We start from the raw sequence: 26,775 nt of genomic DNA on the forward strand, positions 1-26,775 counted from the left end.
CACCTAGGTTTCAGCCACTGCTTCTTGGGACTCTTCTGTACACGAGTCAGTGCATTTGAACAGGGTAACACCACAAAATGAGAGGATTTACTTAATAGTGAAGATCACTGTGCAACTTAGTCATCCTGCTGCTATGGAATTAGTACTGCGTAAAAGGATTGCAGCCAATATTTACAACAAGCAGGTAATGTGTTTTATTTCTATTTTCACATCTGCTTGTATAGCTCTTAATTTTAGTGATATCTTGTTCTTGCCCAAGTATTATTCCATTTTGCAGGTGGCTTATATTTCTTGGCTCCTATGCCTCGTTTATTTAATATGTTCTATTAAATAAGAAAATTTCAGTTAGTGATGAAAGAGCTCACCATCAAGCTACACTTCCACATAGAGCATGAAACAAGATAATACTTTTGCTGATGACATACAATATGAAAATTATAGAGTTGCTATATAAAGTAATTGAAAAAGTTAATTTTTACTCCTAACAAGTAGCGTCCCTATGAGAGCTCCACTGTATGTGTGTGTTATGCTGTCAGTTGGAGAATTTCAGTAGCAGTTTGTCCTGTCTGTGAATGCATGGCTCCCACCTGCCACATGGCTAGCCGCATTTGCAAGCATTTCTTTCCTGCTTTGGGGAGAAGTATAGTCCACAAAAGTGTAGATAGAGCCAGCAGCTAAAACTCAGGTCCAGGAAGGACAGAGAATTAAACCTGCATGTGGAGTTGATCCTTCAATTTCAGGAGTCCCAGAATAAGAAATCATTGCAAACTTCTACATTGAGGCTGTCACAGGGTTGACCCACTGCTGCGGCATTTCCTGATGGTAGCACTGGGAATTAGCTCTGGCAGCAGGGTGCCTTTCTCTGGCCGGTGTCTCACCCATCGCTCAGCTCTGTCCACAATCAGTCTTTGGACCCATGTCGTTCCTGGACCATGGTCTCCTCTTTGGGACCCTGCTCCATAAAGTTATCTCTTATCCCCCTCTTGGGGGATTATCGGCACTCCCTTGTCTCTGCTCCCACTGTGGCCTTCAAGCCTAGCCCCTTTGTCTCAGGGGAAAGCCACAGTCTGTATGGGCTGCACCTTCCTCCCAGGAGGATATCGGCAGTTCTCTGTTTCACATGCCACTGTGCCAACTGCGGCCCCCAAGTCTAGCCTCTTACCTCCAAGGCAAGCCAAAGTCTGTATTGGCCATGCCTTGGTGGCAAGATGTGATGCAAGAGGAAGGGGGGAACCCAGGTCTGGCCACTACTCTGGGTCCCAGCCCAGAGACCCTCTGGCAACATCCTTGTCCTGTGCTCCTCTACTCCCCTTTACTGCCCCTATTTCCCTGGGCCACTTCCCCTGTGTCTCTTTGTACCCTATTGGCCCTTTTAGCAAGGCCAACAGCCTACCAGGTATCAGGCTGGAGCCTCCCTCTCTAGCCTCCCCCTCTCCCCCCCCCCCAACCTGCCCAGTACTACTCTCCTGAGGGTGCTTCTCTGGGAACCAAGTCCTGCACCTTCCCTGGTCAGGGCCCAACTGTTCACTTTGCTGAGCAGCTCATTTTATACAGGGCTGCCCCAGCAAGCTACACCCTGATTGCCTACTTAAACGCCTCTCCCTCATTGGCCAGGGCTCTGCGCAGGCTCCCTCTTGCCTGCTTTACCCCCTTCCTAGCCAGCCAGTGTGGGGCAGTCGCCCCACTGCAGAGGCATACTAAGGAAATGAGCCACTCTGTAAAGACAGGTAAGAGGAGCCTGTGTGTCACTCTCATTGTGGAATCTCTTCAGTAACTCAGCCCTCTGGCTGAGTCGCACCCTGTGTGTATCACAAACCTCTTCTGGGGTACACCTTTACCAGAGGTCTATCTCAGTGCCCTTTGTATAGTGTCCCTCTGTTTCGGTCTGTCTCCTATCCACTTGGATAGTGAGTGATGCCTCCAAGACTTCCCCTCCTGGAGACAATATCCTTGCCCTTACCTCAAGGCTTGTATTTGAGTTATTTCTACTTGTATTCCAAGTAGTCTCACCAAAATCCCCATTAGCTCCCCACTTGGAGCTCTCCGTGGTGCTGCTGCTCCTGTAGTCAGCCAGCCACTTGGTCTTCACAGATACAGGGCTCCAGAGACACTAAGCTGACTCTGATCCTGCAGCTGCTTCTTATAGGCCTTCTTGGCCCCTGATTGGCTGGTTCCTCCTGCAGCCACTCTAGCTTCCTGGAGGACTTGTCTGTGGCCCTTTTCTGGGATGGGGAGTGGCAAGGCCACAAACTTCTAGCAAGGGGTTTCAGGGTCTGGTCCACTCCATCATACTTGCTGAAGGTTCAGTTGGCAGCAGTTGCAACCTTCCAGCAGCAGGTAGAAAGCTACTCGGTCTTCTCTCACATGACTATGAAGAATGTTCTAAAAGACATAGCAAATGTCTTCCCAGAACTGAGGACCCCCACAATGGGACTTCAGCCTAGTGCTAAAGGGCCTGATTAGACCACCCTTCATATCCATGGCCACTTGTTTGTTAACTCACCTTTCCTAATTGCCATCACTCCTTCTAGAAGGATGGGGAGATACCAACGTTGATGGCATATCCTCCTTGTATGGTGTTCTTCCTGGGAAAATTGCACTCAGATTATACCCAAAGTTTTCTCCCAGAATAAATTGTGCATTTCACATGAATCACTTCATTCAGTTTGCCAGTATTTTACCCTAATCCTGTTATGGATAACTCAGAAGCCATCCTCTCTACGCTCAATGTGAGGAGAGCCGTAACCTTCTACTTAGGACAAAGACTTTCAGAAAATCTCCAAGGCTTTTCCTTACTGTTGTAGATAAATTGAAAGGTGCCACAGTGTCACTTCAAAGACTCTCCAAGTGGGTCTGTGGGTGTATTAAACTCTGCTGTCAATAATTGAGGATAACACACCTATCTTCAGTAAACATGTATTCCACAAGATTGGTCTCCTCGTTGATCACCTTCTGTAAGTGTATCCCCATATCGGAGTGATGCAGACCAGTTACATGGGCGTATGCACATATCTTCACACAACATTATGCCAGGGTGAGTGATTTGGCTTCAAATGCCAAATTCAGGGCTTCTGTACTATCATATGTTGACTCCAAATCCAGCCTCCAGCAGTGGGTATTGCTTAGGGGTCATCTACAGTGGAGTACCCACAGGAACACTGCTCAAAGAAGAGGAAGTTACTTACCTTGTAGAGTAACTATGGTTCTTGGAGAGATGTGAACCTCTGGGTGCTCCGTGATCTTCCATCCTTTCCTCTATTTCAGAGTTCTACTGGTTGACTCTGTGGTAGAGATGGAACTGCAAAGGAAGTGCCCACATGTGTTAACTAGCCTCGTAACAGGTGGGCTGCCGTGCATGCTGCTATTGAAATTTTCCAAATGACAGGGTGGGAGCATGCACACACAGTGGACCACCCATAGGGACATAGAGCCATCATTATTGCACAGAGTAACTCTCTTGCCACTGTTGCCTGCTCACCCCCTTTCGTTTCTAGTTAGGGAGCTTTAACCATTATTACTGCACTAGGCGGGTAACTTCTTTTTCACTGTCCTAGAGACATGGTCAAAGACAAATTTACCGAATTACTTTGCAGCCTATGGTCCGGAGAATGAGATGTTGATATTCGTACAATAAATGTTTGCAGTCCTATGTCAATCTGATTCTCAATTGCCATATTCTTTGTGTAGTCATTTATGCTTGTGCTAAGAAGATGTACAATGCTACTATTCTAATTTGGTTGCAGAATACTCAAAATTTGTATGTTGCACAAATGTAAAAAAGTACAGAAATTTCAACGCAGTGGAGAACCAGGACCCTTAAATGTAAAAACGTGTTTGCTTCATAATAAGTATTAGTACCAAAATGTTAGTGAACTTAAAATGTTAAGAGTGAATTTTGTTTTACCATTAAAATATGCAAAATACATACAATTATATGCTAAAAATTACCATTGTGGATACAGAAATTTACAATTCCTTTATATTTATAGAGTTTTACGCAGAGTCTGAAAAGAAGAATATCTTTGAAAAATATATTTTATTCCTGTGGTGTGACCTATGAAGTAGTATCCAATATACCAAAGGTAAATCATACTGCACTTCTTTGCAATATGTGAAAAGAGCGAAATGATATTCTGGCCAAGATAAAGTACTTGGGGGAGAATTGAATATTCAGTTTCTGTTGCTATGAAAAGGACTTGTACCTCTGAACCCCTCCATGCCAACTGAATCTTTGTATAAGCTTTTATTTGAATAATGTGTAGAGTGCAGAAGAGCTAGCCCAGTGGTCTCCAACCTTTTTAAGCACAAGATCACTTTTTGAATTTAAGTGCAATCCAGGATCTACCTCAAACCAAATACCCTTGCCCCGCCTTCTTTGTGCCCCTTCTCTGAAGCCCCACCCCTGCTTACTCTGTCCTCTCTTCCCCCATCCTTCCTCCCTTTCACCAGGAAGGGGCAGAGTTTTGGGGCACAGGCTCTGGTCTTGGGCTAAGGGATTTGGAATGTGAGGGTACGTCTAAACTACATGGCTCCATCGAAAAAGGGAAATGAAGCGGCAATTTAAATAATCGCTCACGAGGCATAATGGGGAGGTTGACAAGGGCTTCCTTTGACCATGGAGCATCCAAACTACCGTGCTGTTCCGCCAAACAGCTGATCAGCACAGCACAGCAGCCATTTTGATGTAAATGAAGTGGCAATTATTTAAATCACCGCTTCATTTCCCTATGTCTAGAAACCTCATCTACATGGCTCCGTCAACGGAGCCATGTAGTTTAGACATATCCTGAGAGTGGCTCTAAGTGGAGCCTGGGGCAGAGGGTTGGGGTGCAGGAGTGGGTTCATGACTTGGGCAGGGGTTCAGAACAGGCTCCAACTGAGCACTGCTTACCTCAGTGGATCCTGGGTGGTGGTGCAGTGGGGCTAAGGCAGGCTCACCCCTGCCCTGGCACTGCACCGCTCCCAACAGTAGCCAGCAAGCTACTTCCATCCCAAGCCCTGCTGTGCCCTCTCTCTGTTCTGTGGAGACAGAATACAGGATGGGGACATCAGTGCCACCTCCTCTCCCTTCCCTGCTCTGCACAGCAAGTGGGAGACTCCTGGGGGGAAGCTCTAAGGCAAAGGGCAGGAGATGCACAGCAATGGGGCAGGGGCAGTTGAAGTGCCAGCACTTGATAGCCTCTTGGCCAAACCAGTCAGAATCACCTGTCAGGGGCTCCGCGATCTACCAGTAGATCCTGAGCTACTGGTCGGTGACCACTGGTCTGTAAAGATTATACAGATTGCTTAAGAATCAGGAAGAAAGAATTAACAGTTTCAGGTTAAGCAGTGATATTTGGAGGGCGATTTGGTATCTGGTTAGAAGAGCTTACCCTAGATATTAGTCTTATTTCTGTAGTGGGAGCAATGATCACATCCTCAAGACAGAAAGATTATAAATAAGTGAATCATGCTGCATTTAAATCAGTGGATCTCAAGAAATGTATCTGTTTAATATATATATTACAATTTGTAATTTTAGGCTACAGAGGAAATTGAGGATCGTGAGACTCTGGCCCTGATGGCAGCAAGAACTGAGAACGAGGGTACATCTGATGGTGAAACTTATATAGAGAAATATACACGTTGCGTGTTGCAAGTGGAGAACATTTTAAGCCTTGAACGACTAAGGCAGGCAAGTAGTAAGGAAAGGTGATTCATAGAGCCCTGCACAGATACAAAATTTGTATCCACATCCATATCTGCAAAAATGAGCCATGGATATAAAGCAGATATCTGCAGATTTGAAGGTTTCTAGATACAACATTTGTATCCACATCATGAGTTGCACAACTCCACATCCATGTCTGTGGATGCAGATACCGATGGATATAAAGTGAATATCCGTGGATTTGCAGGGCTCTAATGATCTGATGGAGGTTTTAAGACTCTGGGGAGATTTTGAGTTGGTGTTAATGGTGAAAATAAGATTAAAAAATGTAGAGATAAGATGGCAAAAACATGTGGATGTATATCAAGAGTATACTTGTGTAAAATGAATACATCTAATCTTAAAGATGCTGCTGTGTAGAGGAGCTATAGCATCACTGAATTAAATAGAGGTCAAAATATTCCATCTTTTCACAGGCAGTCACAATGAAAGAAGCACTCTCTACTAAGGCAAGACACATACGGAGGAGTATCAGCACACCAAATGTCCATAATGTAAGAAACTCTTTCTGAAAAAGTTCTAGTTAGCCGGGTCTTTCTTTGTTTAATCTATAGATGGATAAAATAATTCCTTACCACTATCACACCAAGTGTCTACATATTCTAAACTTGATTTAATTTTTAATTGATTTTTTGCTAGTATATTTTATGAAGGGTTTTGTAGATTTCTATGACATCTATGGGTATATTTTGACTAGCCTGTGCAATAGAAACCACATTTCTGCTAGCTGAACCCATCATTGTTGTAGACACACAGAACAGGTCAGACTCAAAGACAGCAATGGTCCCTTCTGGCCATATAGTCTGAGAATCTATGAACACAAGGTATGATCTTTTCTCACACCTTTTCACTGGTGTCTTCTAGGTATCCTCTAGCCGATTAGATCTTTTTGGCTGTGATGAAGATGATAAGGTATGTACATTTGGATTTTCAGAAGAATAAACTGCAGAAATCTTCAATTCTTCTTCAAGAGATGTCCCGATGGGTGCTCCACATCAGGTTGGTGCACTGCTGCCGAGTCTTCAGTCAGAGTCTCTAGAGCAATGTCCCTGGGGCCATGCATGTGCATGCCTCTAGCCGTGCGCTTCTACTATGCAGGCATCATGCATGTGTGAGCTCCCCCCACTCCTCAGTCCCTTCTCTATGGCTTCTGGCCAGAGAGAGAGCGCAGCAGTGTTCCTTACCTCGTTTTGCATTATTAGATAAGTAAACCCCCATTTTACACCGTTCTTACCTCATAGTTAGATAGTTACCTCGTTAGCCATTTCCGGTTCATTGTTTAAAACAAAAAGCAAACAAAAAACCAAGAAGCTTTTTTTATTCCAGCTTTTTCTTCCCCTTTAATTAGATAGTTAATTAGCGCCATGCCTGGCTCACCAGGATTTAAGCACTTTTCTACCTGCAAAGACCCCATTCAGGTGTCCTGCAGACACACACAATGTGTCTAATACCTGGACAAGGCACATATTTCTCAAAAATGTCTTCACTGTGCAAAGCTGAAATTGAGAGCACAACATGACAGAGACTTACACCTCAAGCTTGTACTGCTTGAAAAGTTGCTAAGACCTGCCTCAGACCCAAGCCAGCAGTCTGAGAAGCCTCAAGTGCAAAAAGATAAATCCTAAAAGAAAGTGCGTCTCTTCACTACCTCAGGAGACTCCAGCACCTAAATGCTCTTCTCCGATGCCTATGGTGCCAAGAACGAGGAGAGCCTCGTGGTTCAGTTCTGCTGCCTTCCCTAGAGAAATCCAGTGCACTGTAGAGAACCTCTCATTCAACAGACAGAAGCTCTTTTCATCAAACACCAACAAAGTACTGCATTCCATGAAAGATTGTAAGGCGATGCTCAGGTCTGTCAGCATTCACAATCCTGAAGCTACAATAAGAAAACAATACAGGTATCAACCATATCCTAGACCAAGAAATCCCCAGTATACTCAGCAATACAACAGACAGGATCAACATCAACAGAATTGTATTAGAGGCAGGGGACAATGATGACGTCAATCCTCCAACAATTTGCAGCAGTCGTAGCAATTCAATAAGAAAATTAGAGCTATATGTCGAGGGTCGAGAGAACCTTTTGCCCATTCTGATACTACCAAGGTTTAAACCTTGTCTTCTACCACTTTTAACAACTGACGAAGAATAACCTCTGATAAATGGGTACTACAAATAATCAAGCGTGGATATACTATACCTTTATGTCTACACCCCCTACACTCTCATGAAGTTCAGTCTCCTGTCAGAGAAGATTATTTTCTACACCTTGGGACGATTGAGTTAGTCCCACTTTTCATAGAGGAAAAGGTTTTTATTGCTATTATTTCCTCACAGAGACGAAATCGGGAGGTTAGTGGCTCCTCAGAGATTTATGAACACTCAACAGATTTGTTAAAAAGCAAAAGTTTAAGATAACACTTGCACTATTACACCAGTGTACATGTGTTCCAACATCTCAGCCTTCAGATAAACTAAAACAAATCAAATCTGATTTCTGTTCAAAAGATTCAGTTTATAGGTGCTTACCTCAACTCCACAAACTCTGTTGCCTCCCTTTCACAAAATAGTAAACTTGGTCAGAATGTTGCAGTCAGCTCCCAAGATAACGGCCCACAACTGTCTCCAACTCTTGTGCCATAAGGCAGCACACAACTTTGTGGTAAAAAATGCCCGCTTATACATTAAGTCCCCGGGTTACGTCAATCCGACGTAAGTCGGACCCCTAGTTATGAACGGGGGGGAGGGGCGCAGCTAGTGCGGGGTGCCTCCCCCACTGTCGCCGACGGAGCGGGGGGCGCTTCCCCCCAGCAGACCAGGGAGACGCAGAGCTAGTGCCCCCCCCCCCCCCCCCGTCCCCAGCAGACCAGGGAGACGCGGAGCGGCTTTTCTCGCTGCAGAGGACGCGGGCGGCGGGACCGCCGAGACGCGCCGCAGTCCCGCCGCCCGCATCCTCCGTGGCGAGAAAAGCCGCTCCGCGTCTCCCTGGTCTGTTGGGGGGGGGGGCGCAGCTAGTGCGTCCCCTCCCCAGCAGACCAGGTTTTTCTCACCGACACCTGGGGTAGAGCAGCTGGGGTGCTGCCGGGTTGGTCCCGCCGCGCCAAGGGTCGGCGCTGCCAGACCAACCCAGCAGCACCCCAGCTGCTCTACCCCAGGTGTCCCCAAGTCAGCTGCTGCTGAAACTGATCAGCGGCTGATTCCAGGAAGCCCGGGGCAAAGCAGCTCTGCCTTGGGCTTCCTGTAGTCAGCCGCTGGTCAGTTTCAGCAGCGGCTGAATCGGGGACACCTCGGGTACAATACGTCCCAGTTCTGACTTACATACAAATTCAACTTAAGAACAAACCTCCAGTCCCTATCTTGTACGTAACCCGGGGACTGCTTGTACATGAGATGTCTACAGGGATGGCGCAGGAAAGTCTACAAGCCCAACATACATCTATTATCAAAATCCCTTACCATTCTGCTGCTGGTAAAGAAATCTTTGGTGGACGATACCACAAAACCTTTGTTTTAGCATCCTGTTCCTTGCCACAGAACCGTCTGTTTCCATGACAATGGATGCATACTTCAAGGGGTGGGCTACATAGTTGCCACATCACATTGCTCAGGGGCTGTGGTTCAGCAGGGACAGGGTCCTACACATAAACATGCTAGATCTTTGGGCAGTAAGATATGGATGCGAGACACTTCTTCCTATCATTAACAACAATCACAGAAGGCTCTATATAGACAATGTTACTGCAATGTTTTATATAAATCAACAGGGCGGAGCCCAGTCCCATGCCCTATGTACAGAAGCAATTGCAATTTGGAATTGGTGCCTAAAACATGGTGTAATGATCACCGCCATACACCTCCCTGGCAACCTCAATACCATGACTGACGTTCTAAGCAGGGCACTGCCCACTAAACATGAATGGCAGATGAAGCCACACATCCTCTTGTAGGTTTTCCAACAGTGGGATTATCCCACCACAGACCTTTTTGCCATTGAGAACCACAAAAAGTGTCTTTGTTTCTGTTCCGGAGCTGGCATAGGGAAGGGTTCCCCAGGAGACGCCTTCCTGATCAGTTGGTTATCTTGTCATCTTTATACCTCTCCCCCAATCCCATATTTCTCATCAACAAGGTTGTCCTCAAGGCATGGAAGGCAAAGCACACTTAATACTGATAGCCCTATTTTGGCCACGGCAGTCTTGGTTTCTGTTTCTGCTTCGGAAGCTGCATACATCAAGTCAAAATGGATCCCCATCTGGAAAAGGTTGGGAACTGCTCATTTTAGACAGTGCTTGGTTCTGCTACAAGGGCAGGGGACTGGACTTGATATCTTCTCGAGGTCCCTTCCAGTTCTAGGATTCTGTGATTCTATATATACCGCAGTAGCATTTCTGTGAAAGGTCCCTATAGCAGATATTGCACAGCTGCTATATGGTCATCAGACCAGACTATGCACTTACTCAGGGACCTTTGTCTAACCTGAAATTCTCTAAGTCAGTCCTATCTGCCACCTTCATGCCAGATCTGAAATCCCTACCTCCTTAAAGAGAGACAGCTTTGAAGTCACCTGATGTTGAGCACCCATGGGGACATCTCTCTCTTGAAGAGGAGGTTAATCACCTGTGCAGTGACTGATGTTCTTCGAGGTGAGTGTCCCTATGAGTGCCCCACTACCTTCTCTTCCTTCCTTCTGCTTCGGAATTCTGGCCTCCTTTAGGGGTTAAGCTTCTGGGATAGAGAAGGAATTGAGTGGTGGGGGAGCCCAGGCATGCATGATACCTGCGCAGTATGAGCGCACGGGCCCAGGGACGCTGCTCTGAAGACTCTGATTGAAGGCTTGGTGGCGGTGCACCAAACTGATGTGGAGCACCTATTGGGACACTCATCCTGAAGAACTTCTGTTACTGCACAAGTGAGTAATCCCCTCTTCTCTTGTTTTTCTAAAACAAACAAAAAGCAGCATAACAGAAATGTATCCTTATCTGGATCTTAGATTCATATTATTTATTTTCAGTTAGGTGTACTATTTTTTGTAATTTGCATTATGCTTATTGCCAGGGCTTGCTAGCCGCATTGTCCGGTGATCTGCGCATGTGCAGATCGCCCGAACCCAGCTCTTCCGGGTTGCAATTTACTTGCCATAGGCGAGTAGATTGTATTATTTGTTGAGCCCTGCTTATTGCAACATTAAATAAGCGTGATTTCAGACACTGATATGACATAATTAAGGGAAGGGAATTGGACAGATGTAGAAGAATTTAGAACATATCCTTAGAGGCAGTCAACTTCCTGTGCAGAGTCACACCACTGATGAAACAACACACATTTAAAAAATTTTTTTGCAACCATTACTATGGTTTCTTCAGCTAGCATAAATATGGTTCTCTTCTGTGCTGTAGAGAGAATGTAGGAAGTAGTCTGTAGGATGTTTTTGTAGAGAACATGAACTATTTCTTTTATTATTTCTGAGACTATATTATAAGCCTCAGTTTATCTTATGGATATTAATTTTGCATAAGTGCATGGACTAAAATCAAAGGAGGTTGTTGAGGAAAATAAACAGGAAATTAAACTGACAGTGCAGAGATAAAATACCTCCAGACAGAATAATAATGGTTCTCAGCAGAACAGTGGGGAACTATTAATTGGGAAATATCCACTTCCTGGCTTCTGCCAGGTTGATAGATTTATTTTTTTCAGTTGTGAAGCTAACATCAAAAGAAACTAAACTGTTAACTCCTCCTGTCTAGAGAAAGGGAATGAGTGAGCAGCAGTGGCTGGACATGTATCTTTGATAGAGAGACTAAGAAAATGCTGCAAGGACTGTCTCTTTCTTGGCACAGGAGTTAGGGGTGTTTAGGCTGAGTGTTTTACCCTAAACTTGCAAGGAAAGAATGAAGGAAGGTTAGATTTATGCATGTAGGCTGCACTGCAGTAGAAATGAGATTATACAGCACATGCAGACATACACTAGCTAGCTTTGTTCCAAGTAGCTAGAACAGCAATAGCGGGGCAGCTGTGAAGGCAGTGTGGGCTGAACAATTCCATCTGGGAGGCGGGGTATTTACTCCTAGCCTGTGCTGTCATGGCTTTGCTATTGTTATTTAAGCTAGCTAAATCAAAGTCAGTGTCAGTATGTCTGCATCTTGATTGCACTGCAGACAGTCTTTATTGTAACTCATGTGTCTGACTGATGTGTGCCTGTTGACTAATTGATACTTCGTAACCAGAAAATGCATGCAGTGACATAGGTAACTTTAAAATTGTATAGGTGAAGGAATTAATGGCTTTTCAGCTTTGACTTTGCCTACTAATTTTTTGTCTTGATTAGTGTGCATTTATTTTTAATTCCTTAGGGTTGGTCAGAAAGCCACCTAGATATAGCAGATTCTTCCAGTTATCAAGATGTATCGTGTTACAGTACTTTACCGAAGGATTCCCCTCGCAGAAATAAAGATGTTAGTGGTAAGTCTTTTAAATATATGCACTTTTACATTGTTCTTAAAGAAAAAAACAAAGTTTTTCAACAAGAGATTGAAAATAAAATGAGGGACTCAAAGTTCATGTGCAGTGCAGAGAGATAGTTCTCTGGGAAAATACCTACTTCGTGAAGAGCCTAACCCAAACAGTATGGACGCAGGGAGGAAAAAAGGAGAAGACCTCGAAGAAAGAAAAGAGAAAAGACAAGTGTGTTAAAGATGCAAAAGGAGGAGGAAAAAAAAAGTGAAAACCAAAATAAGGAGGGTAGGAAAGAACAAAAAACAAGTTTGTGGTGTTTTGTACATTACAAAAATTAGTTATCGTGATATGGATTATATGGGAACAATCACTACGAAACTAACACTGATTCCATAGATGTTCTGGTTGCTTGCTGTTTGTGTGCCAGCATGCTTTTCCCGTCAACAATTTATTTGCTTTTGACCAGATTGTAACAAGCTATTAGGAAGGCAGGGGAGTGCAGATATGGATTCCATTAAAATTGCAGAGCTGGGCACGATCATCAGCTCATGATTCTATTACATAATGTGTGAATTCAGGCTTCACACCAGTTCAGAGAAGTATCAGAGGAATGTTGAGGCAGGGGGAGGAAAGATCTGGTAACTGTGATCTTCAAGTGCTTGCTCATGTCAATGATATTTTTAGGTGTATGCGTGCCCGTGCGCACAGTTCCTGAAGATATTTGCCTTAGCAGTATCCACAGGGATGGCCGTGATGGCCCTTGGAATGGAACTCCCATGCAGCAGTATATTAGGCACTATTGGTCCTACACCCTCTCATTCCTTCCTACCACTTGTGGTGGTTAATTGGAGTGCCTTTCCTTGTGTCGCAAGAGTTAGCAGTGTCTTCTCATTTTCAAGAGACTCCATGCCTTATGGCCTTTGTAAATAGTTTGTTGATAGTGTTGGTAATTAGTTAAGTATGGTAGTTAGCAGTTAGGGTATGTCTACACTACGAGTGGTTTTTTTCCCCTGGAAAAATGGCCGTTTTTCGCCACAGGAAAAACATGCCCCGCTCACCTTGCTTCAAGTAGTGTTCAGCATGCAGCAGGCCGGTGCCCATCAGTGATCCACGTGACAATTGTCTCCGGTGTCTGAGAGAGCCATGGGAAGGACAAGTGTTGTATTTGTAAAAACTTTCACCCTTATACTCGAAGCAGAATAGTCACTTACAGGCTCTCCATTCCATGCCCATGTCATCTTCAGCCAACTTTTCCCCTGTGCATGGGAATGGAACAGCACCAGCTTTGCTGCCAACACAACAGGGACAGTGGTCCTTCCAATGACAGTACTGAAACCCATAGGGGATGCCTGTGATGCTGATCTAGTATTCCCAGCCTTCCCTACTTGGATCAGGCAGACTGGCTGCAGCATTGCAGTGAGACCACAGTACTGTTAAGGAAACTGAGGTGGTTCATTGCACCCTAGCACCAAGGGAGCCCTCCCCGAAGAAAGAAAGGGATAACACCTTCCCCCTCCATCAACCCACCCACACAGGTATTGCAGTCATCGTCAACCCCAGACAAAGTGGTGACTGGACTCTCCTTTGCCAGCATCCCCAAGATGCACCATGGTTTCCCTAAATAAGTGGTGGGGAAACTGAACTTGTAAATTGAAGAGGTAGTAGAAGAATCAGACCTGCAGTTTCATGGCCACCCTACCAGCAAAGATCATCTTGTCTATTTTAGCCAGGGGTGCTAAAATAGACAAGGCTGTGTGGCAAATTTCTTCTATTCTGCTTACATCTAAAAAGGCGAAAAAGACATAAGTCTCTGCCAAGGGTCTTGAGTATTTGTACACTCATCCCCACCCCACCTCCTGGACATCACTGTGACCATGGTAAATGAAAGGGACATTTAGGGTCATCCCAGCAGAATGCCAAAGAATAAAGAGGCCAAGAGATTGAGCTTATTTGGGAGAAAAATTTATTCAATGGCCAGCTTGCAGTTCAGTGTTTTCAATCACCATGCCCTGCAGGCTTCTGGGTTATCTCAAGAGAGCAAAGACTACAATCCAGGACCTGTCAGACTCTTTTCAGAGCTTACTGATTCCAGGCTCCATGGGCTCATGGTCTCCCCAGCTACCCTGCATTCCCTAGGTCTGCACAGCTCTCATCTGTCCCACAAGCTGTTCCCTGCTCTGTCTCTATCTCAGTCTCGGTCCTAGGGAGGGGGGCTTCCAGGAGAGAAGACAAGAGTCCTAAGAGACACTACCCATCCTTCTTCTGTCTGACTGCTCAACAGAACCCTCCCAGATGTCAGGGAGGCCAGAGCAGTTACTTTGAGGTTGTGCCTGGGGATGGCACCCCAGCCAACATACTGGATCCAGAACTTCCTTTCCTCAACAGTCTTCGCCCTTTCCAATAGGACTGGTCCTGTGTTATCTCGGATCGCCAGCTGTTAAGACACAGTTTCTTTTGGCTCTGCCCTGCAGTTTGCAGCCAACCACATCCCTGTCCCTCTTCATGCATCCCTCTCATGAGCAACGCCTTGTTCCAGTGGACAAAAACCTCCTCCTCCTCAAGGAAGAGAAGGTTTTATTGGAGAATGGAAGGCAGGGTTTATTCCCGCTACTTACTAATTCCCAAGGCAAAGAGAGACCCGTACCTAACCAGTGTCGTCTCAACAAATCCCTCAAGAAACTCAAATTGTGCATCATCTACCTAGCCTCTCTGGACCCAGGAAACTGGAATGCTGTTTTTAATTTGAAGGACACTTATTTCCGTATCTCTGTCTTTCTGGGGCACAGGTGATTCCCCAGGTGGGAATCATGTTGGGCGGTTGCCATTTTCAGTTTACAGAGAGGTCTAACACCAAGATTTTTCCACCAAGTGCATAGTGCACTTAACTGAGACATTAAAAAGTGCAGATATACCTCTGCTTAGAGAATTGTCTAATTATGGGCCAGTCTTCAGACCAGGTGTGAAGGCATCGCACTCTGATACGTTCCATTTGCTGTGACCTGGGGTTAATCACAAATGTTAAAAAGTCAACCCTAACTCTAGTACAGTGCATAGAATTCATCAGAGTGGTGCTCAGTTCCACACAGGCACAGCCTTCCTTCCCAAGGCTTGGTTCCAGGCCATCTTGGGCCTCATTGCGAGCTGGCAGACCCACTCGATCACTTTTATCCACATGTGTCTGAGACTCTTGGGTCACATGGCAGCATGTACTTACGGCATCTGACATGCACATTTCCACCTCAGGCCCCTTTAGGCATGGCCTGCATCAGCTTATGTTCCTAACTGACACAGCATGGGCCCTATGTCAGGATCCCAGACACAGTACTCTCCTCCCTTGCCTGGAGGCAGAATCTCATAGCAGTGATGGAAGAAGTTCCATTTGTTGCCCTGACCTCATCAGTGACCCTGGTCTCCAATGCTCTCAGCACTCAGTCACTGGCCCAATCATGACCGCACCCTTCATATCAATGTTGAGAGCTCAGAGTGGTTCATTTGGGCTGCCAAGTCTTTTTGCTCAGACTCAAGACAGGATGGTCCTGGTGTTGACGGACAATATGGCCATGGCCTTCTATGTCAACAGGCAGGGCAGAGCCAGGTTGCATGCCCTATGCCAGGAGGCCCTGTAGCTCTGGCACTTTTTGTCTGTAGTACAACATTCATCTCATAACTGCTCACCTTCCAGGGACCAAGAATGCTGCGGTATATTGCCTCAATAAGGCCATCTTATCTTGTCACGAGTGGTCCCTCCATCTAGAGGAGCTCAGTTTCCTCTTCTATGGGTGGGGAATTCCTGCATGGACATGTTCACCAGGGAGCAGGAAATGCCACATTCTTCTTGAATGGGGACATGGACAGAGGATCCCTGTTGGATGCTTTTCAGTTCCCATAGTCAGGAGCCCTAATGCAGTGGTTCCCAATAACTTTTATACTGCAGACCAGCAAACCTATTCACAAACTTTTGGTGGACCAGTAACATTTTATTTGCATATTTACATATTCATGCAAATAATGAATATGCAAATAAAATGTTACTGGTCCACCAAAAGCCTTAGCCCCCAGAGCCACTGCGAACAGCCAACTTCAGCTCTGGCAGTTGCTACATGGTGGGCATCTGCCACAGCTGAAGCCAGCTGTTTGCAGCGGCTCTGGGGGCTGAGGTACACCCCAGCTGCCTGAGCCCACCTGGGCCAGACCTAACGCCTCAAGTCCCCCACCTCTCCACTACCCCTCGAGCTCTAGCTACTGACCCAGAGTCCCATGCACCCAACCCTCTGCCCCAGTGCCAGCCTCCTGCCCTCAGAGCCTCCCATTCCAAATGCCTTGCTAGCCCCCCCACCAAACCCCCCAGTGCCGCCGTCCTGTATCCAGAGCCCTACTGCACCCAGCCCCCCCATGCCAGCCCCCAGTTCTCAATATTAGCCTCATCCCCAGAGCACCCCAGTGCCATCTCCCCACCCCAGATGCCCCAGTGTCCGCCCTCTACCCCTTAGAGCTCCCCAGTACCAGTCCTGCCCCCAGAGTCCCATGGTATTAGCTTCCCCCTGTTGCCCCCCAGTGCCAGCCTTCTGCCTCTTAGAGCCCCCCACTCCCAGCCCACTAGCCCCTCCTGGAGCCCCCAGTGCCTACCCTGCCCCCTCACCTAGCCCTGCACTGCCTCCCAGCCACCAGCTGAACGATGCGGCCCAGATCGTGGCTGCTCTAAAGCTGCCATATCAGACTCTGTGTGGCTCTCCCACCGTGCTGTGAACTGCTCTTCCACGTCAGGAAGGAGACCCCGACCCTGCCTAGTGCTGGCTGGCTGAGAGGCGTGGCAGGTTATGCCTCTCCCAGCAGCCAAGGTGGGAAGGGAGACTCTGGGCAGTATATCCCAGCCCGGGCCCCCAGAGCTGCCGCAGCCTGGCAACTAGCGATTTGAGGCCTAGAACCAGTCGAGGGACCAGCGGTTGGGAACCGCTGCCCTAATGTATGCCTTCCTCCCACTGCAGTTACTTCCCAGGGCACTCACAAAAATCAAACAGGATAGGGCGTGGATCATCCTTATAGCGCTGCCTTTGCTGTACTAGCTCTGGTTCAGCAGTCTTTCAGTGGCAACCCCATTCAAGTTACCTCTCAGATCAGACCTGTTGTCCCAGAACCATAGCAGTCTGTTACATCCTAACCTGGCGGCATGACATCTCACAGCTTGGCTGCTATATGGTTGAACGTGCAGAAGCAGCTGTTCAGTTGAGGTACAGAGCATCCTCCTGGGCCCTCCATCAGTGTGATTTACTTGGTCAAGTAGAAACTGTTCACCTGCTGGATCATGTATAAAGGTGTACATCCTGAACTGGCTACTCTGCAGCTTATTTTCAATTACCTCCTGTATCTCAAGCTCCAAGACTTGATCTTTTCATTGATCAAGGTCCAATTAGTCATCATCTCAGCCTTCCAAATGTCATTTGAGAGCCTGTTGGTCTTCACTCAGTATACCATGTCCAGATTCCTGAACGCCTAGTGTGTGTCTACCTGCACATCAGGGATCCTGTCCTTTGGTGGGATGAGATCTTAGTGCTATCAGAGCTCACAGGTTCCCCCTTCGAGCATATGGCTTTGTGCTCCCTCTTCCTCCTTTTCTGGAAGGTCACATTGCTAGTTGCAGTGACATTGTCCCACCTTGTATCGAGATTTGGGGGCTCGTGTTGAAACCGCTGTACCAAGTCATCTTCTAGGACAAAATCTAGTTTAGATCACACCCAGTGTTTCTCCCCAACGTTATCTCTCAGGGTGTGCCTACACTAGCCTCCTAGATTGATCTAGGGAGGCTATTGAGGGCGACCGGAATTGCAAATGAAGTGCGAGATTTAAATATCCCGTGCTTGATTTGCATGTTCCCGGCCGATCGGCATTTTAAAAATTGACTAGCCCGAAGTAACTGCCCGCGTCTACATGTGGCAGTGAAACGGGATTCCAAAATAAGCCCTAACTCAAATTAGCTTGTATTCCTCCTGCATTGAGGTTTACCAGCTAATTCGAGTTAGGGTTTATTTCGGAATCACATTTCACTGCCACGTAGACGCGGGCAGTTACTTCGGGCTAGTCAATTTCTAAAAATGGTGACCGGTTGGGAACATGCAAATCAAGTGTGGGATATTTAAATCCCGCGCTTCATTTTCCATTTTGATCGCCTTCATTAGCCTCCCTAGATCGATCTAGGGGGCTAGTGTAGACAAACCCTTAGTGTCTCTCAAGTCAGGGCATTTACTTACTGGTTTTCTTCTCAAACCTGCATAAATTGTGAGAGGAGTGTAGGTGCCATGCCTTGGATATCAGAAGAGCTCTAGCCTTCTTCATTGATAAAATAAGGTCCTTTTGTAAGTCGACCCAGTTGTTCGTTGCGGTGACCAACAGGATAAATGGTTGCCTCATATACACTCGCAGAATTTCTTCTTGGATCATAGTCTCTATTCACTTTTGCCATGACCAAGCAAAAGTGCTGCCACCAGTGATTGCAGGCCTCTTTTGCAGTCTTTCTGACATATATGCTGATTCAGGATATAAGGAGAGCAGCGCCTAGGCCATCTGTCCATACCTTTGTGTCCTAGGGCAATGCTGGTTTTGGCAGATCAGAACTGCAAGCAGCTAAGCTGTGAACTCCGAGCCCATCTCTGTGGATACTGCCCGTGAGTCACCTAAAATGGAATCAACAAGAGCAAGCACTCAAAAAAAAATGGTTGCCTTCCTTCTGTAACTGTTCTTCAAGATGTGTTGCTTATGTCCATTCCATTTCCTGCCCTCCAACTCCTCTCTCGGAGTTGCCATCAAGAAGGGGTGTGGTGCAGTGCTGGTTGTGCCTATATGCTGCTGCATGGGAGCATAACTCCAGGGAGCACCACAGTAAGTGGATACTGCTTAAGAAAAAAATCTCCAGCAACTGTGCACATGGGCACACACACCTCTAAAATGGAATGGACATGAGCAACACCTCTCAAAGATCAACAAGTAGGTGACTGTTTTTTCCCCCTAAGGACAGCAGGTTTCTCTTGTGACTGATGAGGAAAGATGAGTTGGGGAGCTTCTGCTCCAGCCTGAAGGGAGCAGCTTGTAACAGCCTGCAGTCCTATGTATGAAACTGTTCCTTAAGGAGGAACAATTGCTCCCCCATAGAGCTCTGTGCTATCCACTCCTTGGGCCAGTGGATAAATGCCACAGTTTTGCCCTTTTTGTCACCGTTTGACCTTCCCTGATTATACATTATTCTCTTTGCACTTAAAAAGATAGTGCAGTAGCTACACACAACTTAATTGCTATGTTTTTGCTCTTCTCTTAGGTTGTATATCGGAGAATCCTCATGCCTTAATAGTCAGCCCCTTTAAAGCTTTTTCTCCTCAGCCACCAAAGTTTTTCAAACCCTTAATGCCTGTAAAAGAGGAGCATAAAAGAAAGACACCTCTCGAAACCCGACCTCTACTTAGCCAAGAGGTAATACCTTTTTGAGTAAAGCAAACCTCTCAATCTTTCTTTATTTATGACTAAACAGAGTAACTTGCTGTACCTAGCAAATGGTTTGTAGCATGTATCCATAGCATGAAAAGTTTGTGGTCTGGTGTTAGCAATGATTGGTATGTACTTCAAGGATTGCTGTCTTTTGTTGGAATTTAGCCAGTTTCACTTTTTTGGTAAGTATATTTGTATATAGTGTATTGGTTTCCCCCCCCCCCCCCCCCCCCATAACAATGACATTCATATTTTCTTTGATTAAAAAATTGTCCCTTGAATTTTTTTATTTTATAAAACAGTGGCAGTATTTTTTCAAAGTGGTGTTTTAGTATATCCATAACTGACACCTTATTTCTAACCTAAACCACGTTCAGAAGATTGCACAAATTTCTTGCTAACTGTAGTAACTGGAGCCATGGCACAGTAAGTGGTCTGCCTATGTGTTTCACTTTAGTAAAATGTCCTTGTTTCTTTCTAACTTGCATGGGTGTAATACTGTATTCAGCTGTCAGTGTCTTCTTTATGTGATGTGTTGTGTGTCTTAAAATTTTCAGAGCATGCCTTCACCTCAGGTACATAAAGCTGGCTGTGTTGTGCCCTCAGGAAGTAATGCCAGCAGCATGCCTGTAGAAAACAATAGCATACATGAAGAGAAGATTGTAAGTTTGTATCTGTTTCTGTCATAATGCCTGGTGGTGGGTTTAAAGTCCTTTCCCTGGCAATTATGCTGCAGTGGGGGGAAGTTGATGTACATTTGGTGCTTTTTTAAATTTAAAACTCGCAGTTATAATTCATGGTTGTTTGTTTGTGAATATATAATTTTCAGTAACTCAACTGATTCTTTGATCACTCATGGATAAGATATCCGAGAAAAAAAAATCAGTTTTAAGTGTTGCAGTGTGCAAATGATAAACGGTACTTTTAGCTAACTGTTGAAATTTTTCTGATATACCTATGTACATTACTCAGATTTTGTGATTGTATATCAAAGCAAATGGAATGATCCCATTTGTAAGTTTCCATGTATTTAATGGTGGGCCTACTTTGAAAACTTGCCTGATGTTGAAGTGCAGTGGCTAAAATAAGATTGTAGCTCTTAATTAGCAGGCAATCTGTCTTCACAATTTTTAGACCATGGAAATTATTTTTCACTCGTCCGGTTAAATTTGTCATGTTTCTCTCACTAGCACAGCTTTTATAAAAGGTCTTCAGCATTTTTCTTGTATGGTATATAATGCCATAGGACTTAGCTATGAAAACATGCTTCAGTCTGAAAGCTGTTAGACAAATTTAAAACCTAGATGGATTTTTTTACATGAAATTTTACAGGCCCTTACCCTGAAGTAGACTTGGCCTTTTGGTGTTCACATTTGAAAAATGGCTGCTGTTCATGGGCAGTAGCTGCCTTTTTTACTTTTACGTCATGTAATAGTTCCATAACAGTGTGTGTCAGCGATCAGCACTTGTGACTGTAGGTCATTGACTTGAATACCGTGAAAGGAAAAGAGGCAGGTTAAAACTCAAGGAATCCATTAGAGAAATGTATAGTTTAAGGCACTGAAATAATTTACTTTGCAAAAATATCCTAGCAACTTCATAACAATATATCTTCCGAGAGTTAAAATAAAACTCCCAGAGCTACTGGAGATCTGTGCTGAAGATGGGTTCCAAGGCAAGACTAAAAGCATATCTACTATACCGAGTTTTGTTGCTAAAAACTGCCTTTTGGTGACAAAACAGAGACAGGAAAAACACGCAGTTTCCACTACAAAAAACTTTTAACCCTAGAAGAGACTTTTTTCTTTTCCCCTATATTGTTGACAAAAAGCCCACTGTAGATACTGCTGATTATTTTGTCAAAATAAGTGATGTCTGCCAGTATCCCACAATGACTATCCTGATGGCTCTGTTCAGTGCTCTGCTGTTCTTCAGGCATACATGCCTCACCTTTCAAACTCGGGGAAGTATCTGACAGATGAATGTGCTACTCTATTTGGGAAACAAAGAAAGAGCAAATAATTGGAATGCTCCTGTTCTATCCTGCACTAGGATCACAGCAATAGGCAGACTGCTACTGTGGGGTGATGGGAGAAGAGGTGAGACTGCTGTGCTGCTTTGACATTCCTCAGCAGGGAGAGATGCAGCTCCCAGCAGCTGAGGATACTGTGGGAAATCTCGGAGGGAATCCTAGGACGTGCAGGGATCAGCTCTGTCTTCCCACATCACTGCATTGTGGGATACATATCCAAAGTATATTGTTCACACTATTGATGGTGGCCCCAATGCAGACCATCTGTTAAGAGAGCAAGCAAGTGAACAGCCTCCAGCAATTTTTGTTGATTTTTGGGTGTTGGCCTAAGTTTTGTTGTAAACATAGCCTAAATCTTTCAAAGCTAAAACAGAGCTGTTCCTGGACTTTGCTGGAGTGAAAAATGCCCATAAGTTTGAAGAAAAAAATATTTTAAGCTCTTAAAATATTAACATGATAAATAAGTAGACAAGAGTATGCAGAACAGAAGCTGGTTTTAACTGCAGTGATGTGCCCACCAATACCTAGGTCTAAAGTTTGTCTGTTTCAGAAGACCTTTGTATACTGAGCAATAATCTTTCTATACTATGCATTTCTATATCTATTTCCCATTTTGATTATTGTCTCTTTATCCTCCTATCATAACACTGAAAAATAAATAGACTTTGGACCACTGGCGACAGTATTAACATTAAGGTTTTGATCTAAATCTTCAAAAGTGAGGAAAAAGGCATTAAATCTAAAACATAGGTTACAGGCAGTCCCCGGGTTACGTACAAGATAGGGACTGTAGGTTTGTTCTTAAGTTGAATCTGTATGTAAGTCGGAACTGGCGTCCAGATTCAGCCGCTGCTGAAACTGACCAGCGGCTGACTACAGGAAGCCCGAGACAGAGTTGCTCTGCCCCGGGCTTCCTAGAATCAGCCACTGATCAGTTTCAACAGGCTGAATCTGGACGCCAGTTCCGACTTACATACAGATTCAACTTAAGAACCCCAGGCGTCCCCAAGTCAGCTGCTGCTGAAACTGATCAGCGGCTGATTCCAGGAAGCCCGGGGCAGAGCAACTCTGCCTCGGGCTTCCTGTAGTCAGCCGCTGGTCAGTTTCAGCAGCGGCTGACTTGGGGACGCTTGGGGCAGAGCAGCTGGAGTGCTGCTGGGTTGCTCCAGTAGCGCCGCTCCTCGGCGCTACTGGAGCAACCCAGCAGCACCCCAGCTGCTCTGCCCCAGGCGTCCTGATTCAGCCGCTGCTGAAACTGACCAGCAGCGGCTGAATCAGGACGCCTGGGGCAGAGCAGCTGGGGTGCTGCCAGGTTGGTCCAGTAGCGCCCATAGCGGTGCTGAGGGACCAACAGGCAGCTCCCCAGCTGCTCTACCACAGGCGTCCGGAGAAAAGCCTGGTCTGCTGGGGGGGGGGGGGGGGGGCGCACTAGCTGGGCCCCCCCCCCCCCCCCCCAGCAGACCAGGGAGACGGGGAGCAAAGCCGCGGAGGACCCGGGCGGCGGGACCGCGGCGCGTCTGGACTGTCCCGCTGCCTGCGTGCTCCACGGCTTTGCTCCGCGTCTCCCTGGTCTGCTGGGGGGGGGGGGGGGGGGGGCCTACCCCCCCAGCAGGCCAGGGAGATGCAGAGTAGCTTTTCTCGCCCCGGAGAACGCGGTCGGCAGGACTGCGGCGCCTCTGGGCGTCCCGCCACTCCCGTCCTCCGGGGTGAGAAAAGCCCCTTTTGTAACTGCGGATCCAACAGAAGTCGGATCCGTGTAACTCGGGGACTGCCTGTATTGGCTATATAATGTATGTGCACAATATATATGTGTAATGGTATGAAATAAGGTCAGAGTAAATGCTTTAATATTGTGCAGGCATTTCAAAATACTTTGTAATTAACCTTTCTAATCTTGTTCCAGCAGATCTCATACTGTAGTGGGAAATAAACTTGGTGCTGTGAAAGTTAAATGTAAAGCACCAGTGGTATAACCACCAAATAATGTGTGCCTTGATTGAAGTTAGTAATACAATAGTTGGGGTTCTAAGGGCTACTTGTGATTAAGAGTTTCTTTGCTTTTAGATACCTGGATTTATCTCTGCTAAATTCTGAGAAAGTATAGAAGGCTCTTTACATCAGCAAGATATCACAGTTTAACTGGGTTGTCACTTCTCATGCTCTGAATCCCTGTGCTATTGCTGCTCCCCTATTTGCTACTTGCAGTTCTTTCTTAATTTCTGTTTCCAGTATTTTTGGTGCTGCTGGCTCCTTTGCTTTCCTTGAAACCTGGCTGGTGTTCCATTACTAAGCATGTATTTCAGGGATTCTCTTTTTGGTTCTTATTTTATTGATGGTGTAGGCTAGTTTCTAATTCAGACTTTTTTTGAAAAACTGTGAAGTAACTCATATTCAACTATATATGTTATCCGCAAACATACAACATTTGCTATGAAAATAGTGGTTTTCTTTAAAGTTTTGAAAATAACTTTAACTCTGTCCTTTTGATTGGTATGCATTATTTAAAGGGTCTTTTACTGTATGATCATGCAGCAGTATACAATGTGATGTGCTGTTCAGCTATTATGAACTTGAAGGTTTTCTATAACATAGATGCCCATAATTCTGAAGAAAAAATACTTTAGGCTGTTAAAATTTTTCTCTAATAAGACTATAAATAAATTGAACTCTGTACTAACAATCATAATTGCACTTTCCTCCATTCTTAATTATATAAGATGTAATATTTTGCAATACTGTCTATACAGCATAATGTGTGACCATGTAAGGAAAGAACGTTATATATAATTGTAAGGAATCTGAGTAAAAGATGCTGTTAGAATTTTAGCTCTGAAGTTTCGAATTAATTCTAAAGGAAAGACCATTAACAGAATAATTATTAAATAAAAAGCATAAGGAAGAACTTGCAAGCAAAGCTACCGAAAAAAGTTTCATAGCAGATGAAATAGCACATGATCTGTGATACACAAAACAGACATGTTTTACACACTATGCATGTACTGGGCGGCGGTGGGGGGGAATGTATTATCCAGTATTAGGCCCAATTTTCCTTTCATTATAACTTTTCAACTTCTCAGCCCGTGGAAGTATAGTGGCTTCTTGTAGTTGTGTCTATTTAAAATCGGGAGTAAAATCCTGCTCTCACTGAAATCAATAGGAATTTTGTTACTGACTTCAGTGGGCCAGGGTTTCATCTCTGAAGAACAAGGTATAGCTGAAATCAGTCCTACATCTCTCATGTGACACTGTAGTACTGCTACTAGCTACCAAAGACAAAATCAGTAAGTAAAATATTTTAAAAATTAAATCCTCATTGAAACATAGACATATGAACTAATTAAAAATAGCTAATGTAGAAACAACCACCACCTGACCAAATACTAACAGAGCTTAGATCATAGCTTAGTTTTTAGTCAGCTCAGGCATATCCAGACCAGCAGAACACCTGCCTTAAAGTATTCATTCAAACATTTTTTACCTGTCAGTGAAAGTTTAGTACATCCCGTTCAGTTTCTTCAATCCAGGATCCAGTTCTCCATTAGCAAGAACATTATTGGAGTTATTCATACAATAGGTTTTCTATATGTATTGTCACTGCACAGGTGACAGGTTAAAATGTTAAGGAGTATTGAACTACAGAAAAGGATCATGGTGAACAATGTTCTTCAATATAAAGGTTCAAACCATTTAGGAAGTTTCTAAAAACTCACTGAAAACTCTCTTGTGGCTGAGAGAGATCTTGTAGTCAAATGTACGTAAGTGTGGCCTTCCAAATATGTGCATCTGAAGACATTTTATAGTAGGGATGTTAAATTTAGTTTAATCAACTAATTGACTAGTTGATGGATTTTCTGTTGACTAGCTGATAAGTGAGGGAGCCACAATGGAGTTAGCTCCTAGCCCCGTGATCTAACCCCGTGTGGCTCTGCCTTTTAAATATATTAAGAGCCATCACAGGTGCAACGTCAGGTACTAGGCGCAAGCCGGGAATCAGCTGATTCCTGGTTTGTGCCCAATCCTCAGTATCTCCCTGCCTCCCTTGTCCCACCCAGAGACAGTGTTGGGGGCCTTTTCCCCCCAGAACGGGCTCCTGCTCCCCCACCCTTGCTACCTCCCTTGCACACCAGAACCTAGTGGGGCCCAGGCTAATAGATTTTGTGTCTCCAGCCCTGCAATGGGCCTGAAGTGCCAGCTCAGGCTCGCCAATGCTGGGGAAGGAGCCCTGAGCTTCCAGTGGCCAGATCTAGCTAAGCCAAGGCCCTCATCTGGTTCCCAGGCCTGAGGTTTCCCACCCGTTTTACAGAATTGCTTTTCTGAAATTAACAAAATGAACAAACTGGTTGTTCTGTGTGTTTTTTCTACAGTCCATAGGTTTATTTCAAAATGTATTTCAAACAGGCTATAAGTGGCATTAGCACTAAGGATGTTAAGTAGCATGTAATTGACTATTCAATTAGTTGTTAGGGGGTGCTGGAAGCACTCCCCAGGCTCCATACAGAGCTGCCCCTTTGAAATGCCGTCGCAGCGTTTCAAAGGGGCAGTGGCACGTGCAGCCTGGGCTCGTGCGGTACTGCCACTTTGAAGTACCTTCCTCTTCTCCCTCCACCTTGCTGCTTTGATCTGATAGAGGTGGAGGACTGGGGGGGAAGAAGCAACTAGTAGACTATCCTGTGGACTAGTCCTTAACATCTCTAATTAGCACTAATACTGCCTATACCATAATGGGCACAGTATAAATACCTAAAATAAATATTTTTTTTTTCTGAGTACTTCAGAGTACAGAATTTTAAAAACATCTTGAAAAAAACCACTCAAGTGAAAACTGAAGGAAAGGGTAGGATGGATGCTCTTTTTTGGTCAAGGCATCTTAGTGGGATTGGAAAACCTGAGTTCTATTCCTAGCTGTACCACAAACTTCCTATATTACACTGAGCAAGTTGCTCTAATTTCTGTCTCTCTTTTTTCCTATTTTTAAAATGGGTTGAATAATACTTCCCAGCTTCACACCAGCATTGAGGATAAAATCATTAATGTTTGAGATATTTAGATACTATGGTGATGATTATAGAGGAAAAAATCCAATTAGCAAACCTAAACTAATTTT

General features: G+C 45.1%; 1 protein-coding gene across 7 annotated transcripts in view; it reads left to right on the forward strand.

The window, feature by feature from the left end:
- KIF13A (kinesin family member 13A) overlaps positions 1-26,775 on the forward strand; it is a 190,482-nt gene that overhangs the window by 156,076 nt on the left and 7,631 nt on the right. For 4 of the 7 annotated variants that reach the window (XM_075921170.1, XM_075921169.1, XM_075921171.1 and 1 more), the window contains 8 exons: positions 8-184; positions 3,990-4,082; positions 5,522-5,678; positions 6,131-6,204; positions 6,575-6,622; positions 12,064-12,172; positions 19,473-19,624; positions 20,197-20,301. In XM_075921170.1, coding sequence (XP_075777285.1) covers positions 8-184; positions 3,990-4,082; positions 5,522-5,678; positions 6,131-6,204; positions 6,575-6,622; positions 12,064-12,172; positions 19,473-19,624; positions 20,197-20,301 — 915 coding nt within the window. The remainder of the gene's footprint in view (positions 1-7; positions 185-3,989; positions 4,083-5,521; positions 5,679-6,130; positions 6,205-6,574; positions 6,623-12,063; positions 12,173-19,472; positions 19,625-20,196; positions 20,302-26,775) is intronic. The other 3 variants (XM_075921173.1, XM_075921174.1, XM_075921172.1) reach the window with 1 other exon arrangement.

The sequence above is a fragment of the Pelodiscus sinensis genome, chromosome 2 (genome assembly GCF_049634645.1).
Source record: "Pelodiscus sinensis isolate JC-2024 chromosome 2, ASM4963464v1, whole genome shotgun sequence".
In the NCBI taxonomy this organism is placed as follows: domain Eukaryota; kingdom Metazoa; phylum Chordata; order Testudines; family Trionychidae; genus Pelodiscus; species Pelodiscus sinensis.